Below are 17,631 nucleotides of genomic sequence, written 5' to 3'. Positions count from 1 at the left end.
ATATATATATATATATATATATATATATGTATATATGTGTGTATATGTTTATGTAGGTGCATATATATATATATCATATATATATATATATACATACATACGCACACACACATCTTGTGTGTGCGTGCCTCTGTCTGTTTGTATATGCATGAACATAAATCTACTTGACTAAATATTAATCTTCCTTTCTTCTACTTTCTTTTTCTTCTCAGCAGTTATGACAGCGATAGATGATTAAGTCATTTCATCTAAACTGGAAAGAAGATTTCCATGTTCATATTTGAAACTTTTTGCGTTTCTGTTACATCATTTGCTTCTATTCATTTTCTTACTGGATAGGTATATCACAAGAAGCCAGCCGACACTAAAAATCTCTAGTGAAATATATCTTTATCGATGTACCTGATGAGACTCAGACTGATGGGCCGAAACATACTGAATCCATCTCCTGCTAATTAATAATCTATCTATCTATCTATCTATCTATCTATCTATCTATCTATCTATCTATCTATCTATCTATCTATCTATCTATCTATCTATCTATCTATCTATCTATCTGTCTACCTACCTATCTATCTGTCTGTCTGTCTGTTCGTTTGTCTGTCTGTCTATCTGTCTATATATAAGCAGAATCTTGCAGATAAATTGAGACCAATTTTAGGCAGTTAACTCAGTGGTATTAACATTTCATGTTTTGAAAATACTTTGCTTGCTTGAAAATCCAATCCTCTTCTTTATATTTCAAGTAAAAAGCGAACTTATTCGACATCAGAAAGGTATGGAACAACAAAACCGTCCCGCCATTGTTGTTTTGGTATGCGCCGGGCACATTATCAATAAAATTTTTAAGTTGACGAGACTTCCAAAAGTAGCAATTTATCGTGTATATAAACAATTTAAAACTAGAGAGAAAGATTGATAGAAAAGAACACAAAACTCTCAAAGTGATTCCAAGCGTAATAAAAGTTTCTCGCTGGCTGCAAATGCTTGATTGAAGCTAACCCATTCACATCCATGACAATTCTTGCAAAGAAACGCAATGTGCCTCTTTCCACGGCGTGCAGAGCTGTGAACAGAAACCTTGGCATGACTATGTTCGACGATTCCGTCACCTCCTAACAACCAAAGGCAAAGCAATCAGAGCCGAGAGATGCCCAAAGCTTCTGTCATTCATCAAGCATGAAGGTGCGAGAAAAACCCACGTGTTTGTGGACTAGAAGTTCGCTGGGTACGCTGAGGCGAATCACAGAAATTCTCGAGTGATTGCATACAACCCTTCTAACGTCCTCCCTGTGTTTGAGACTAAGAATTCTACCTCTGTGATGGATCTGGAGCTGTGGCGAGTGATGGAATTGTCATGGAACAGCACTTCATTGAGTCTGGTTTGAAAAAACGGCACAAAGGGAAATCTGGACATCCTGAAGAGCTCTCTGTTACCTTGGATGGAGTAGAAGTTTGTGTTTGACAATGTGGTGCTAATTTAGGGTTCTGCACCATGCCATGGATCAAAAGCAGCACAGGCCTTCCTTGGTGAGAAGGTGCGATGTTTTGTGAGGGCCAACATCTGGCTCAGTAATAGCCCAGATCTCGACCTTTTCGATTTATTTTTATTGGGTGTACTTCAAGCAAGAACCACTGCTTCACCATTCTCGAATGTCGACAGATTGAAGACCTGCATCGGGCGTACAATACGCAAAATCACAAAGGTGAAGGTTGCGATAGCTGCAAACATTTCGTTCTCCTGCGGAGGCAGTAATTGCCCAAAAGGGCGGCCATATTGAGTGGTAAATGTTTTTGTTGTAATAAATGTTGCATTAGAATTATATCTGGCTACTACCATTATTTTACCATTTATAACCAGTTTATGCATCGTAAAATTTTGTCTCAATTTATCTGCAAGACCCTATATATATAATGTATATTTCAAGTATCATATGTATAATATATATTTTAAGTGTCATATATCATATAAATAAAAAAAAATATATATAAATATAAAATACGTATATGTTTATGTACATCTATCTATCTATCTATCTATCTATCTATCTATCTATCTATCTATCTATCTATCTATCTGTCTATCTATCTGTCTGTCTGTCTGTCTGTCTGTCTGTCTGTCTGTCTGTCTGTCTGTCTGTCTGTCTGTCTGTCTGTCTGTCTGTCTGTCTGTCTGTCTGTCTGTCTGTCTGTCTGTCTGTCTGTCCGTCCGTCCGTCCGTCCGTCTGTCTGTCTGTCTGTCTATATATAATTCTCTGTAGATTTGTTATATATGTATTGATTTATAGTAAAGCATATCTATTTATCTCATGCAATAGTGACTATTGTTTGCTTTATTTCGTTCAATAGCATCCGTTTACAGGCGCTTATCCTTAGAGGAAAGGAAATAAGTGTTCTAGTATTCATGTATTTTCAATGTGTCCTGAAAGTGAAGTAAAAAAAATGCAACCAAGAAACGAAGAAATTATTCATAAACTTTTACTTCGACTGCTGTCTATAGTTTGCAGTTTATTTCATGTTTACATTTTTTGTTAAGTATCAAATAAAGTTGATGGGATATAGGTAACTTGTAGATAATACGTGAAACTGTAAAAAAAAATTTCGTTTATAATTGCAGAAACTGTTGACAAGATTGAATAATAGATGATCAAACTCGTTATTTTTCATTCTATTTCAGGAAAATAAAATTGAGAATATCAAAATGAATATGAAAAACAAAATAGAGTTAAATACCTGTAAAGATATCAGTAAAGCTGATATAATGTCGTAAACAAATTCCATTTTTTCATTTCCCTCTGGTTTTAATGGTAGAATGAAGTAATGCAAACCTAGTAAAGGTATTAGTAGTAGAGTTGCTCGAACACCACGACTGAAAAGTGAAATACTTACAAACATACATTTCAGAATACTACAAATCAATTTTGATACTATTTACATTTATGAAAATATTTACTTACAAACTTACTAACTTACTTAATATATTTTGTATCGCAGTTGATGAGTTATAGCGCCATTGCAGATTTCAAACGAAGCAATAATTAGTTCACTGCTTTCCTGATTGTAGCGATGTCGGAGGAGCAGACGTATCTCGGTGTAGAAAATATTTCACAATGTATTTCGCTAGAAATATACTGGTTTTTGGTTTTCTCGCTGATCATGTCTACATCCTACACCGGTATACATCGGCGAAGGCTATATACCTATTTCTTTATTACCCACAAGGGGCTAAACATAGAGGGGACAAACAAGGACAGACATAGGTATTAAGTCGATTACATTGACCCCAGTGCGTAACTGATACTTAATTTATCGACCCCGAAAGGATGAAAGGTAAAGTCGACCTCGGCGGATTTTGAACTCACAACGTAACGGCAGACGAAATACCGCTAAGCATTTCGCCCGACGTGCTAACGTTTCTGCCAGCTCTCCGCCTTATATATATACCTACATACATACACATATGTACACATATATACGCAAGTACTCGAACATACGCATATACACATAATATATACACGCATATGTACGCACACCGGAACTACGCGGTTACAAAGCAAACTTCTTAACAATACGACCATGCCTATGATGTGGAGTCTGTGTTGTCTAAATACAAACTGAATCCAAGGATTTGTTGTTTCATTAATCTTTTAAAGAGTTTGTCTATGTCATGTTGTATATCTAGAGTTAGTTAAATTAGCGAAAACTGATTCCGCTCAAGGATATCATATGCATGAAAAGAATGTAACAACTTTGCACAAAGCAAACGTTAATTGTACTTTATTTGCTGTTTACAATGGTGTGTGAAGGCGTGTGGTCCAGTTTTGAAGTCTTTTGTTTGACGATAATAACGTTATGGATTCTATTATTGAGTCGCTCGACGCATTGTTTCTTGGAGCAAGGCTCTTTATGTCTTATTGTTTTAGCTGACTCAACTGTACAAGCCGGGATGCGAAATTTTTTTTCCCACGAGGGTTCCGGACCCCAGTAATGAACTTACTTGCATACAGCCAATCAAAGCAGAGCAATCTTTATTCTCTCTTCCTTTTTAGTCAGTACAGTCAGGAAACAGGATTTGGACACTGTCATTTTGTGCGTAACAAAATACTACATGTCAATATTTGTAAACAACACGCGTTATGTCTGCGGTAATTTACTTTCATGTAAATAAATCTTATTTAGCTGTTATTTTTAGCACGAAACTTCTCTGGTAATTTTCTTTCATGTAAATAAATGTTTATATTAATTTAAAAGAGAAAAACATGAATATGCCTGTGGCTTACGATTGACTAAAATTACCCAAATTTTCAAACTTTAATTACTAATAACTCTTTATTTTTTTATTTATAGCGAAAATTACTTTCACTTCATTAATTAGCCTATAAATGTGCATCATTACACTGAATATGAAATTAGTTCAAAGAGAAAACTGACGCTGGCAACCAAACAGAAAAGATCAGAAAAAAATAGTCACTAAAATGTGTTAGTATTAAAAAATTTCGCAGAGTACTATTATATTATTTGTAGAAGATTAGAGATCTATTTATTATAACTAGCTGGATCCGTGAAAAATTCACGGAAAATATAAAGAATGTGAGCATTTTCAGGATGTTAATGATAACATGTGCAGTCATGCATAAAATGACAGCTTCCAAATCCTGTTTCCTAACTGGGTGAAAATGATCAAACTTGAAACCTCTATAACTTTTTAAAAACATTTTTCTGGAAAAAAAAAATGAAATAACTCCAGCAATTCAGTTTGGGCAAGTGTATTATTTCGTCAAAGTCGGTGTAATTAGTGAACATCGAAGGATCAACACCAATGAGGAAGAAATATTATTTACATATATTTATTCGTTTGCCTCGGCAGGTAGTTAGAGAGACAGTAGTACTTGTAGTGATAGCGAAACTTTTTTCGATAGTAACAAAAAGGTTGCTGTCTGCTAATAGAGAAGGAATGCACGGTGCTGACTAGAAATGAAGAAAGGATATAGGTGGCCCTGCTCTGATTGGCTGTATGTAAATGAGTTCATTACTGGGCTCCGGAACTCTCGTGGGAAAAAAATTCGCAGCCGGGATGCTTATTGTGCATCACTCTTTCCCTCCATCCGTCAGATCTCGGATATTGCACTGAGTTAAAATTGAGAGAGTCGAGAGGGTGTCTATGTCTGCTCGCGATTACATAGGCATATAAAACGATTTGTGAAAGTGGAGTACATGTTATCAAGCTACACTCGCTCCGAGTGTGACTCGGTAATATGTACAGCTGGTAGAACAATAGTGTCTTCTGTCATCTAACATAACCTGTCTACCACGAAGTTGACTGGTACTATGAATTAAGCTTCCATATTGAAACTTGATAGGAACACTTATAAATATTAGTTACATTACATATTCAAATTGTTAACATGTGATAGGTTTGACACAGCAGACTGATGTTTTTAAGAAATAACAAATATATTAATTTCGATTGTTAAATATTTTATACTTCATTAAAAATCAATATTCGAAATTACTGAACAATTTGAATATAATTTTAGCATCAATAATTTGTCTTTTGGATTGGATAAATTTGGCATTTTTCACGTGAATCAAAAACAAAAGGAACAAGCAATTAAACAAGAAATAGACTCACCTAGTTTGATGGTAAGGATCAGTGTTTCTGGCTCGTAATTTCGAAAGCAACATCCTTAATATGTTTGCTCCAAGTGCAAGGCTTACCTAAAATGATCAGTGATTAGCATTAAATTGATTCTTATAAAATTTGGTTGCTGGTTTGAGAAAATTATAAAAAAATAAAAATTCTAAAAAACAATGTGACAAATATAACTTACCAATAATGATAGAATGATGGGTCCTAATATAATCCACTGTAATCTGCTACTTCCAGTCCAACATCTAAAGTATAATGAACTCAGTTACACAAGAGATTCATAAAGTAAATGTAGGAGGTAAATTAATTTCTTTTCTATTCTAGGCACAAGGCCCAAAATTTTGGGGAAGGGGGCCAGTCGATTAGATCGACCCCAGTACGCAACTGGTACTTAATTTATCGACCCCGAAAGGATGAAAGGCAAAGTCGACCACGGCGGAATGCTGAAGGTAAATTAAGATATATGATAAAATAATTACATGAACTTATATGCAATGTCGTTGGAAAAGTTTGATATTTATCGCCGAGAAGCAATTATTATAAGAACCATGTACTATACCTCTGTTATCGAAGAATGGATAGGTTATTTATGTAATTGAGCTTATGTAAGCATATCTAAATATGTGACCGAAACTTTGCCAGGCGTTTCTCCCACACCTATCACATTCTCCTTGAGTAAGTCCTGCATCACATCGCCTTTTACAGAAAATACATCTCTGAACGAATGAAAGAGAAAGTATGTGCATGTGCATGGCAGAGAGAGAGAGAGAGAGAGAGAGAGAGAGAGAGAGAGAGAGAGAGAGAGAGAGAGAGAGAGAGAGAGAGAGAAGGAAGTATTTTCTGATAGATGAGAGCATCATCTGGTTTGTGCCGAATATTACTGACTATATAATCCCCTTTTTAAGGTGATATAAATGTATGACGACTTGTTTTGATGTTCAATAAAGCTACTTCAGCATAGTCGGTAGGTTTTCATATTTATCATTTAGTGACCAAAAAAAAAAAAAAAAAAAATTTCGTTCATGCGAGGCTATCAAGGATCGAAGCAACGAATATAGTGTTTCTCCTGGTGAAGTCCATATAGTTTAAAAAGTGCTGGAAAAATTACGATATTTTAAATTAAGATGGTTTTAAGTATTTTAAACTTGTCCAAACCACGTCTGGATGATTACAACCTATTACAAGACAAGTAAATCTATTATAAGACATATAAAAAAATTCTTGTATTTTTCCATTATATGTTTGAATAAAGTAAAACATTTTTCATGTTCTATCATTATATTGAAATTTTCACGTGATACTACGAGTTTGCTAAACGAGAACAATAAAACTACAATTGCATTGCTCCCAGAAACAAGAATAGTAATTGCTAACAATTTACCTTTTACTGTCACCATAAAGTGCTCTGAGAACAGAATATATAATCGTTGGAACAGCTGGGATACCTGTGGACATAACGCAAAAGAAAGAAAGAAAAAATACAAAGAATAGCTTATATTGTTATTAATGAGGCGGTTGATATGGTTATAGTGGACTTTGCAGTCATTGTTAAAACAAAACAAATTTTGAAACATTTCTATAGAAATGTTTTCGACGTAAACCGAAAATTAGTGAAAATTAAATGATTAGCTTCACATGGTAATGCATGCAATAAGAAGTAGTTAAGACACACACATATACATACACATGTGTATAATATACATATACACACACATGCATATGCATGCATGTTTATGAATGCAAAAATAGTATGCGAATATTAAAAGTCGAGTAAAATATTATTTTAGCAAAGCCGAAAAATATTGTTTCTCAGATAAGGTATTACACACACACAGAAGCATAAACACACACATATAGCATTTCTTGCTTCTAGTATAGTGGAAGCGTCTCTGCTTCCAGTGTAGTGGTTTGGTTACTACTATACTTAAATAGTATTACTGGTTATGATATGCAGAGAAAATATAGGAAAAAGTATGATAACAGGAGATACAGTTTATATCATTTGTTCCTTACATTTGTTTCAGCATTGTAACTATTTGCATCCTCTGCATCCTCTGCATTGGATGTTTCAAGAGCAATAGTTTGCAGAATCACAAGAGCTCATCAGGAAAGGATGCTATTGCATTATGCATACACAAATCAAATACTTGATGTTGGATAAAGTATGTTGAAAGGGAAATAAGCAGAGAGCAAAAGAAAGAGAAAGAGATAGAGAAAAAAAGAACAAGAAGAAGAGAGGCAGATGGACAGAAAAGAGAAAAAGAAAATAAAGAAAGAGATAAATACAGGGTTGTAGTTAAAAAAAAGAAAAGAAACTGAGTGAGAGAGAAAGGAATCGAGAGAGAGAGATAGAGAGAGAGAGAGAGACGGAATGAGAGAAAAGGAATGAGAGAGAGGGAAGGAGAGAGTGAGAGGGAGAGAGAGATAAAGAGAGAAAGAGAAAAGGAAAGGAATAAAAGGAAACAAATAATGTAAAGTGTTTAAGATTGCCGGCTTTAGGTAGATGCCAGTCCTGTAAATGTTTAGAAATAAAATATTGAAAACAGATATACACATCAATTAATACAAACATATAAAACTAAAACATAAAGATATAAAAGCGTCGTGACCTTACATTTGGGTGGGAGGAATGGTGGAAGTTTATTTAGAGATAAGTAAATATCAAAATACAAAAATGAACACACGTATATAGTACAAATAACTGCCTGTTGATCAATGTACATATTTATATGAGTCTATAGCAAAGACTTTATGTGTGTGTGTGTGTGTGTATTTGTATGTGCATGCACATATATGTATATACATGCGTGTATGTGTATATAAGTATGTATTTGTGTACATGGTGTGCAAATCAGTAGATCCAGTTCACTGAAGCTACCGTTATTGTTGTGTATATAAACAGATGTTTCTCTGGGATTTGCCAAGTGATGCGGAAACCACTGATGAAACTACAATAAGGGCCGAATGTCGATTAAGGCTGATCATCATTTTCTCATTTGATGGAAAAATAGTTAAATTTGCCATGTTTTGTATGTATCCTACATAGGTTTACATATATACATGTGTGTATGTGTGCGCGCGCGCGTGTATAGAAGTATATATATATATATATATGATAGATCGTTAGCCACTACACACATTTTTTCTCTACTTGTTTTTTCTGTGTCCCTTTCTGTAGAAGAGCGTAGGCTCGAAACGTAAAAGACTTTTTCTAATCCTGAGCGTTATACTAATACATCTGCTTGTTTTGTACACCACCTGTCTTCGTCTTTTGTTTTTTTCGTAAACTCTCCCTATATATATATATATATATATATATCCCTGAAAAGCCCTTTTTGTAAAACAAATTTGTTTTTGTCGGAATCACTGATACGGGTTAAACTTTTGACGCTCAGATTCCTAACTTCGAATTTTTTCTATCCTAAATAGTATGACTACGTTCATGGGGCAAAATCTATAACGTTGTGCTAAAATAGATTTAACTATAAAATATTTTTGGTTAAAAATACTCAAAAATACATCGTATTTTTTGCCTGCTTCTTTAAAGATTTCTGAAATGCCATTAATTTTATAAAAGAACGATGTGAATATGTAAAATATTTTCAAGAGATGCAAAGAACAAATCGCATACAATTCATCGCTAGAACAGGTGTTTGACTAGAGGGATAAATTATACTAAGTGGGATGAAATATTTTGATTGGTAGTTTCATAATGAATCTAAGAAGTGTTTTTATTGATTGAACTTTGGGCTGATAACATTTTAATTTTGTTTCGTTCCATAAAAGTGACATTATTTTAAATGTTTAGAAAATTACCAGTTTACATCTTATCGTTAGACAGCACATACGATTTTCTTGATTTTTATGTATAATATTTGCCTTCAAAACAAAATTATAGTGGCTGTGTGGTAAGTAGCTTGTTTACCAACCACATGGTTCCGGGTTCAGTCCCACTGCGTGGCACCTTGGGCAAGTGTCTTCTACTATAGCCTCGGACCGACCAAAGCCTTGTGAGTGGATTTGGTAGACGGAAACTGAAAGAAGCCCGTCGTATATATATATATATATATATATATATATATATATATATAATATATATATATATGCGTGGGTGTGTTTGTGTGTGCGTGTTTGTCCCCCTAGCATTGCTTAACAACCGATGATGGTGTGTTTATGTCCCCGTTACTTAGCGGTTCGGCAAAAGAGACCGATAGAATAAGTACTGGGCTTACAAAAGAATAAGTCCCGGGGTCGAGTTGCTAGATTAAAAAAGGCGGTGCTCCAGCATGGCCGCAGTCAAATGACTGAAACAAGTAAAAGAGTAAAAGAGTATATGTGATTTTATGCCAAGTAAGTGAAAAGTTGAGAGAGAAATAATGTTTTTTATTCACGACCAGTAATTCTACATGTATTAATATATACTTTTAATCTTTTGTTTTAGTCATTTGACTGCCACTATGCTGGCAGTCTTTTCGCTGAACCGCTAAGTTACAGGGACGTAAATGCACCGACATCGGTTGTTAAGTGATAGTGGGATGACAAACACTGACACAAAGACACACACATTACTATATATATATATATATACACACATACATACATAAACACATACATATATATATATATATATAATATATATATATATATATATATACACACATACATACATACATATATATATATATATATATATATATATATATATATATATATATATATATATACGTCGGGCTTATTTCAGTCCGTCTGCCAAATTCGCTCATAAGGCTTTGATCAGCCCGAAGCTATAGTAGAAGATACTTGCCAAAGGTCCCACGCAGGACTGAACCCGGAACCATGTAGTTGGGAAGCAAGCTTCTTACTGCGCAGCCACGCCTGCGCCCGGACTATCTGTCCGTCCGTCCGTCCATCTATCTATCTATCTATCTATCTATCTATCTATCTATCTATCTATCTATCTATCTATCTATCTATCTATCTATCTATCTGTCTATCTGTCTGTCTGTCTGTCTGTCTGTCTATCTGTCTGTCTATCTGTCTGTCTATCTGTCTATCTGTCTGTCTGTCTATCTGTCTGTCTGTCTGTCTGTCTGTCTGTCATCTATCTATCTAGCTATCTAGCTATTAGATACCAGATGAGTATGCTATCAAATACTAGATAAGGTGACAAAGATAAAATATGGAGCCACTTACCCCATCCGATGATATGACAAATATAAAGTAGCGGACATGAAGTAGAAAAAGCGTTCATAATGAGTGTGTGCATAAAGAATCCTTCACAGAACATCCAGAAATAATTACTACAAGTAGTGTACTGTGTGATCACATGAACTGCTTGGCACCAGACCTGAAATACGTAGAAATAATATAAAGAAATATTCGGAGAACATGGCCTGGAAAAATAAAATGAAATAGAAAAAAAAACCCAAAGACAATGAATAACATAAAGAGAGTCTGATAATTGACTAAAGCAATTTACTTTCGCAGTAGTAATAAGCAGATAGGCCTACAGGAAAAAGAAAATCAATCAGAGTTTACAGATTCATATTGGTATGTTCGTGGCTATGAATAGCAGTTAATACGACCTTTTATTGTAAGGTTAAAACTGTAATGCTTGTATTATAGTAACAGGGAAATGCTTTTTTTCTTCATTCAAATAAATTCCTATTTCTATAAACGAAATATACGCATGTATTGCTTTTTTTTCTGATTAATATTCCTTTAATAACTGTGGACTATATACATAAAAAAAAAACTGATTGTCCTCATGCCATTAGTAGTTCTGAAGTTAGACATCTAAATCCTGAGACGTTGCTGTAAAAAGATAATTTAATCGTTCATGCTTCCGAATAAAAGACAATGACTTCCAGACTAGCCAGGAATCTACATAGTTATGAAGGTGGAAAGTAGTTGGTTCAAAAGATTTCAGTTCATGAATGGCTCTACTTATTTATCAATTCCAGAGCAATGAATGGTAAAGACAACACAAAGGTCTGAGTTCGTACTCTTGAAGAACTATTTAGTGAAAAGTATTCGGTCTTGTACTCCACCGTTCCTAATAATCCATTACTTTAAGAAGAGATTATTTTTTCTTTGGCGTTATCTTTTACATAATATTAAAACACAATCGATGGATTCAAACCGTAATATAATCGTAGCATTGTTGTTGTTGTATAATCCCGGGTCAATACTGAGCAAGCAGACCTATGATCAAAGACATTCCAATCGTGAGTCATCCAGTGTTTCTAGGGGGGCTATTTAGGACAATCTTACCAAATGTGTCTTTTGCATACTTAAGACCATTATACGTATCTTAAGAGAAATTAGGTTTCTATTCTTAGCTGGTCGACCGACTACGTAGTGGGTCTTCTGTGGGCTGGTTTTATTGGTAACATTCAGGTGAAATCGACTGTAGAAGTATTTGAATTCAGCTTTCTTTCTTAAAAACTAATGGATGTACGAAAGAAATAATGCAAATATTAAGAATTATAGAATGGGGTAAACGGCTCCATATTGTAGTTTTGTCATCTTAGGATTTTTAAAGCATACTTATCTGGTATCTAATTTATAGATAGATAGATAGACAGAATGATAGATAGATGGATAGATAGAAGAATTCAATGGGTTTCAATAATGATATAAATATTTTTTATAGTTTAACTAAAAATAAAATGAGTAAGGAAAAATAGCTCACATGACTCAATGAAATTAATTTAAATAAATTAAAAGGTGATTCACTGATTGACGTATTCTTTTATTCCTTTATTTGTTTACTTCAGTCATTTGTCATGCTGGAGCACTGCCTCAAAAGGTTTTAATCGAAGAATCAACCCCAGGACTTAATCTTTGTAAGCCTAGTACTTATTCTATCGGTCTCTTTTGCCGAACCGCTAGTTTACGGGGACGTAAACACACCAACATCAGTTGTCAAGCGATGGTGGGGATACAAACACAGACACACACACACACGCACATACACATACACACACATACACACATATATATATGACGAGCTTCTTTTAGTTTCCGTCTACCAAATCCACTCACAAGGTGCCACGCAGTGGGACTGAACCTGGAGCCTTGTGGATGGTAAGCAAGCTACTTACCACACATCCACTCCAAGCACATAAATGTGAAACAAGGTGGAATATATACATACACACACACACACACACACACACACACACACACATAAATATATATATATCTTATATTTGTCACGCCGGAGCTTGTCTAACTCCCGCCTTATAAACCATGACTTTTGCATCGCAAAAGTTTTTTTTTAAGGGCAAGAATTTCTATTTTTGGATGAGCAAAATGGTTCCAGTCTTATAGGGAGGTACATGCGATATTAAGATTTTCATTTTCGTAATGCAACTGTTGCTTAATTGAACATTGTGCTTGTCAAAAACCTTTTAAGTCTTATATATGTTAGGAAGCAATACAAATATTTCATCTTAAACATATCCCTGTATCGAATACTTCGAATTGCAAACTGAATATATGACAACTTAATTTTGATAAAATGTAGAGATTTCCCTCATTTTTGTCCCCCAATATCGCTTGACAACCGATGGTGGTGTGTCTACGTTCCCGTAACTTAGCGGTTCGGCAAAAGAGACCGATAGAATAAGTACTAGGCTTCCAAAGAATAAGTCCTGGGGTCGATTTGCTCGACTAAAGGCGGTGCTCCAACATGGCCGCAGTCAAATGACTGAAACAAGTAAAAGAGTAGAAATTTTTATTATGTAACATTTCATTTTCTCTTGTATATTTATGTAACTATTCTATAACTACATTCGCTAAACCAAGAACAATCAAGTACCTCAGTCAAAGAATACAGAGAGGGTACTAGAGGAAATTTCTTTATGCACAGTTACATAGATAGATCACGGCAATATATATTGCTCACAAGTAGATGTAGACTAAAGCTGCATTTGAACACACATGCATATGAAATATGCATGTTTTGCTGAAAAAAAAACACAAACCAGCATAAAATCAATATTTTTTCCTGTATTGTATTCCTCTGTGTACTGTTCCGAATCTTAAATCTATCGAGGTTGATGTTACTTCCTTAAGCGTCTTTATGATTGGTAGATTACATATCAATAAAATGCAAGTCAATGTGGAAGCCTCTACCCAGTATATCGACCCACTAGAAACAGGAGACTATTCTTTACAGAACAAATGAAAATAGGAATGGTACATTAAATAATAATATAGTCTTAGATACTTAATGATGCAACAATAAAAGATTCTACATCATATTACCTGAATGTTCTACTCGAAAAAGTACCTCTTTCCAATTCAAAAAATACTCTTTACTCTTTACTCTTTTACTTGTTTCAGTCATTTGACTGTGGCCATGCTGGAGCACCGCCTTTAGTCGAGCAAATCGACCCCAGGACTTATTCTTTGTAAGCCTAGTACTTATTCTATCGGTCTCTTTTGCCGAACCGCTAAGTTACGGGGACGTAAACACACCAGCTTCGGTTGTTAAGCGAGGGGGACAAATACAGACAGAAACACACACACACACACACACACACACACACACACACCACACACACACACACACACACACACACTCATATATATACGTAAATATGACGGGTTTCTTTCAGTTTCCGTCTACCAAATCCATTCACAAGGCTTTGGTCGGCCCGAGGCTATAGTAGAAGACACTTGCCCAAGGTGCCACGCAGTGGGACTGAATCCGGAACCATGTGGTTGGTAAGCACGCTACTTACCACACAACCACTCCTACGCCTATACTGTAATCTTTTGAAATGAAGATGTTAGATTATATGGCTTCACGAACAGAATATTCTTATATTTCTTATTAACTGTGTTCTAGTTCAAAAGGTTTAAACATTAAATTTTAAAGCAGAAAATATATTGTAGATATATACCGAGGTGCAGCATAATCTTTTAATCTTTTTACCATTCTGAAGAGCAACTTAACGTGTGATATGGATTTTTGTTTTGGTTTGTTTGATTTTATCAAAATCAGATCAACCAATACTTTCAATAGTATACCAGAACGGCATATCAAATAAATTATAAATATTCATACTCGTACAAAACACAAACACTCACTCTATACATTCATACGCACGCATTCACACACATTTACACATACACTGATTCACATTAATACCAATATACCGATGCATATTGTGAAGATCGAATTACATTTAAAAGAAGTAATAAAATTATTGATAAAATGGCATTAATATTTTATATGTATTTTGCAAAATAGACTACCTCTATCTTTTATATTAAATATTTTATATAAAATATTTTAAATGTTAATCTACTTTCTGAATCAGAGATATATCTTATAGACGCGAAAATCCAATCAATTCGTTAATAACAAAGATATATGATTAGAAATTATTCTCTTATGATCATTAACATATGTTGTACTTGTTGTACTGGTAACATATCACTAGATCAATTGTTGCATTTCTATATCGAGTGATTCTGAAATTTCTATAATAAATTTCTATAATAAATCAATAAATCATGTATTCTATAAAACGATTGGTAGGGTCGTTACTATCGAATGTTTTCATCATCTAGTTTATTCGATTATGTAACGTATTCCATAAGTAATGGCGTGCACCTGTCATTTCCGACAATGCGAAGAATGAGATAATGACCTTAATCAGGAGCTATTTCATCCATCTTGGATGATCCTCAGCTTATCACGTAGATTCTCTTGCCGTAGTCTCCTAGAGTTTTCTCTGAGAGAGAAAATAGATTGGAGAGGTTGTCAAGAGAGTCAGTAATGCTAGTCGTATGCCTTCAATTAACTCCGCTCCATTTATAGGTTTGATTGGTGACCTGCGACTTCTTGTTCAGTTAATTCGCCCTTGAACACAATTGTTTTTTGTCTTATTAAAAAGAGTTCATCTGTACGCTGGGGTGTAATCCTAAAATATTACCGGTTCAATCGTCGACGGACCGACCGATAGTGAAACAGGTGGTATTATTACTAGTATCAGATAATAATTTTTTATGAGATGTGACAAATAGTCGGTGGCCCATTGTTTCCAGATATAACGGGATATACAGAGAATGTGTTACAAATTATAAGCACTGATACGTACTTCCAAATATGTCAGTGTATCCTAATACTTCCAAATGTAACCCTTAGAGTAATCCTGCGATTGCTGAAATACTAAATTTGAACTCATTTTGACGGTGAGTCCTGAGTTGTTTTTTTGTTGTACCATTTAGAGTAAACTGGGTTATTTGTGAGTTATATTTCTTTCCCATATCTGTAACAAAATATAAACAGTCGACTCCTTGGATAACCGTCTGCTACTCTATTTTATTAATTAGTCGCATTCGCCAGAAAGAAATGAATAAGCAACTATAGCTTCAACATTAAATATCTCGTGATAATTCAAGATCTTTCTAACTGATCATAGCCTTACAAATTTTGCAAACCTTAAAACATAGAACTTCAGTGTATGGAATTGCAAGTCAGTTATCTAGTTGCTAGCTGCATTCACTCTCACCGGCGGCCCTAAGTCATAATAAATTTGTTAGATTTATAAAATAATTTTTTTTTTAGTAAGGATACTTTATAAAAACACTGTTCATTACATAACTCACCTCAGGAGCTTAGACTAATTAGAAAGTATTGGTTCTCTGCATAGAATTTCATAAAGTCGTAGACAATTATACTTTTAAGCTTTTAAGATTGAAGATTACATGCAAATAGATTAATTTATTTGTGTCACCGAATGAAGAAGAAAATATTTGTCATGAAGCCGCAACATTTGTTGATAACTTTAAATTTAAACTACTAATGCATTACCTAAATATATTTCTAAGTTCTAGAAGAAAAAAATGCATGTACCACCTGATGTAAGAACTGGCTGAATAGTTAATATTTACAAAAATACTTGTGGTTCTATATGAGTAAAATGGTTTTCAAAATTTGGCACAGGGCCAGCAATTTCAGAGAAGGGATTAAGTCGATTACATCAACCCCAGTGCGCAACTGGTACTTATTTTATCGACCCCGAAAGGATGAAAGGCAGAGTCGATCTCGTTGGAATTTGAACTCAAAGCGTAAAGACAGATGAAATGTCGCTAAGTATTTTACCCAATGTGCTAACGGTTCTGTCAGCTCGCCGCCTTACATGTATGAGTAATATTAGTGAGGGCGCGTGGCTTAGTGGTTAGGGCATTCGGCTCATGATCGTAAGGTTGTGAGTTCGATTCCCGGCGACGCGTTGTGTCCTTGAGCAAGACACTTTATTTCACGTTGCTCCAGTCCACTCAGCTGGCAAAAATGAGTTGTACTTGTATTTCAAAGGGTCAGCCTTGTCACTCTCTGTGTCACGCTGATTATCCCCGAGAACTACGTTAAGGGTACACGTGTCTGTGGAATGCTCAGCCATTTGCACGTTAATTTCACGAGCAAGCTGTTCCGTTGATCGTATCAGCTGGGACCCTCGTCGTCGTAACCGGCGGAGTCTTTTTTTTTAAATGAGTAATATTACAAGGAAAAACATAAGCAATTATTTCGGGTTTCATGTTTTCTGGGTTGATAAAATAAAGTAACTGCCAAGTTCTGTGGTCGATATAACCGAATAAACTCCTCCCCTCCAAATTTTCTATACATCATTGAATCTCCAATATCCTTGACGAGCAAAACATATATACTTAAAATGAAGTCTTTAAGAAAATGTCGATATCAACACCATTATTTAAAATCCATGAACGTATAGCATGTTTATTCATTAAAAGAAAATGTTGATATCGATATTTTCGTAAGGATTGTTTGTACTCCAAGTATATAATTTTCATGGTTCAATAGTATTTAAAAATGCTTCATCGTTAGCTTAATCTCCAAAGCGTATAGAGAAACTGACTTAGAATGAAAAAAAAAGTGAGTGATCGATCTATGAAAGCGAACAATTGCAAAATTGATAGGATATAAGAAGTAATAGAAA

At 34.6% G+C, this 17,631-nt stretch overlaps 1 protein-coding gene across 5 annotated transcripts in view; it reads right to left on the bottom strand.

Annotated features, from left to right (window-relative positions):
* Window positions 1-17,631, bottom strand: part of LOC115219158 (calcitonin gene-related peptide type 1 receptor) — a 320,899-nt gene that overhangs the window by 16,497 nt on the left and 286,771 nt on the right. For 4 of the 5 annotated variants that reach the window (XM_036499309.1, XM_036499331.1, XM_036499348.1 and 1 more), the window contains 5 exons: window positions 10,847-11,000; window positions 7,035-7,098; window positions 5,835-5,898; window positions 5,636-5,721; window positions 2,737-2,887 (listed from right to left, as the gene is read on the bottom strand). In XM_036499309.1, coding sequence (XP_036355202.1) covers window positions 2,737-2,887; window positions 5,636-5,721; window positions 5,835-5,898; window positions 7,035-7,098; window positions 10,847-11,000 — 519 coding nt within the window. The remainder of the gene's footprint in view (window positions 1-2,736; window positions 2,888-5,635; window positions 5,722-5,834; window positions 5,899-7,034; window positions 7,099-10,846; window positions 11,001-17,631) is intronic. The other variant, XM_029789266.2, reaches the window with a different exon arrangement.

This window comes from Octopus sinensis, linkage group LG1 (genome assembly GCF_006345805.1).
Source record: "Octopus sinensis linkage group LG1, ASM634580v1, whole genome shotgun sequence".
NCBI lineage: Eukaryota > Metazoa > Mollusca > Cephalopoda > Octopoda > Octopodidae > Octopus > Octopus sinensis.
This window is presented reverse-complemented; position numbering and strand designations above follow the sequence as displayed.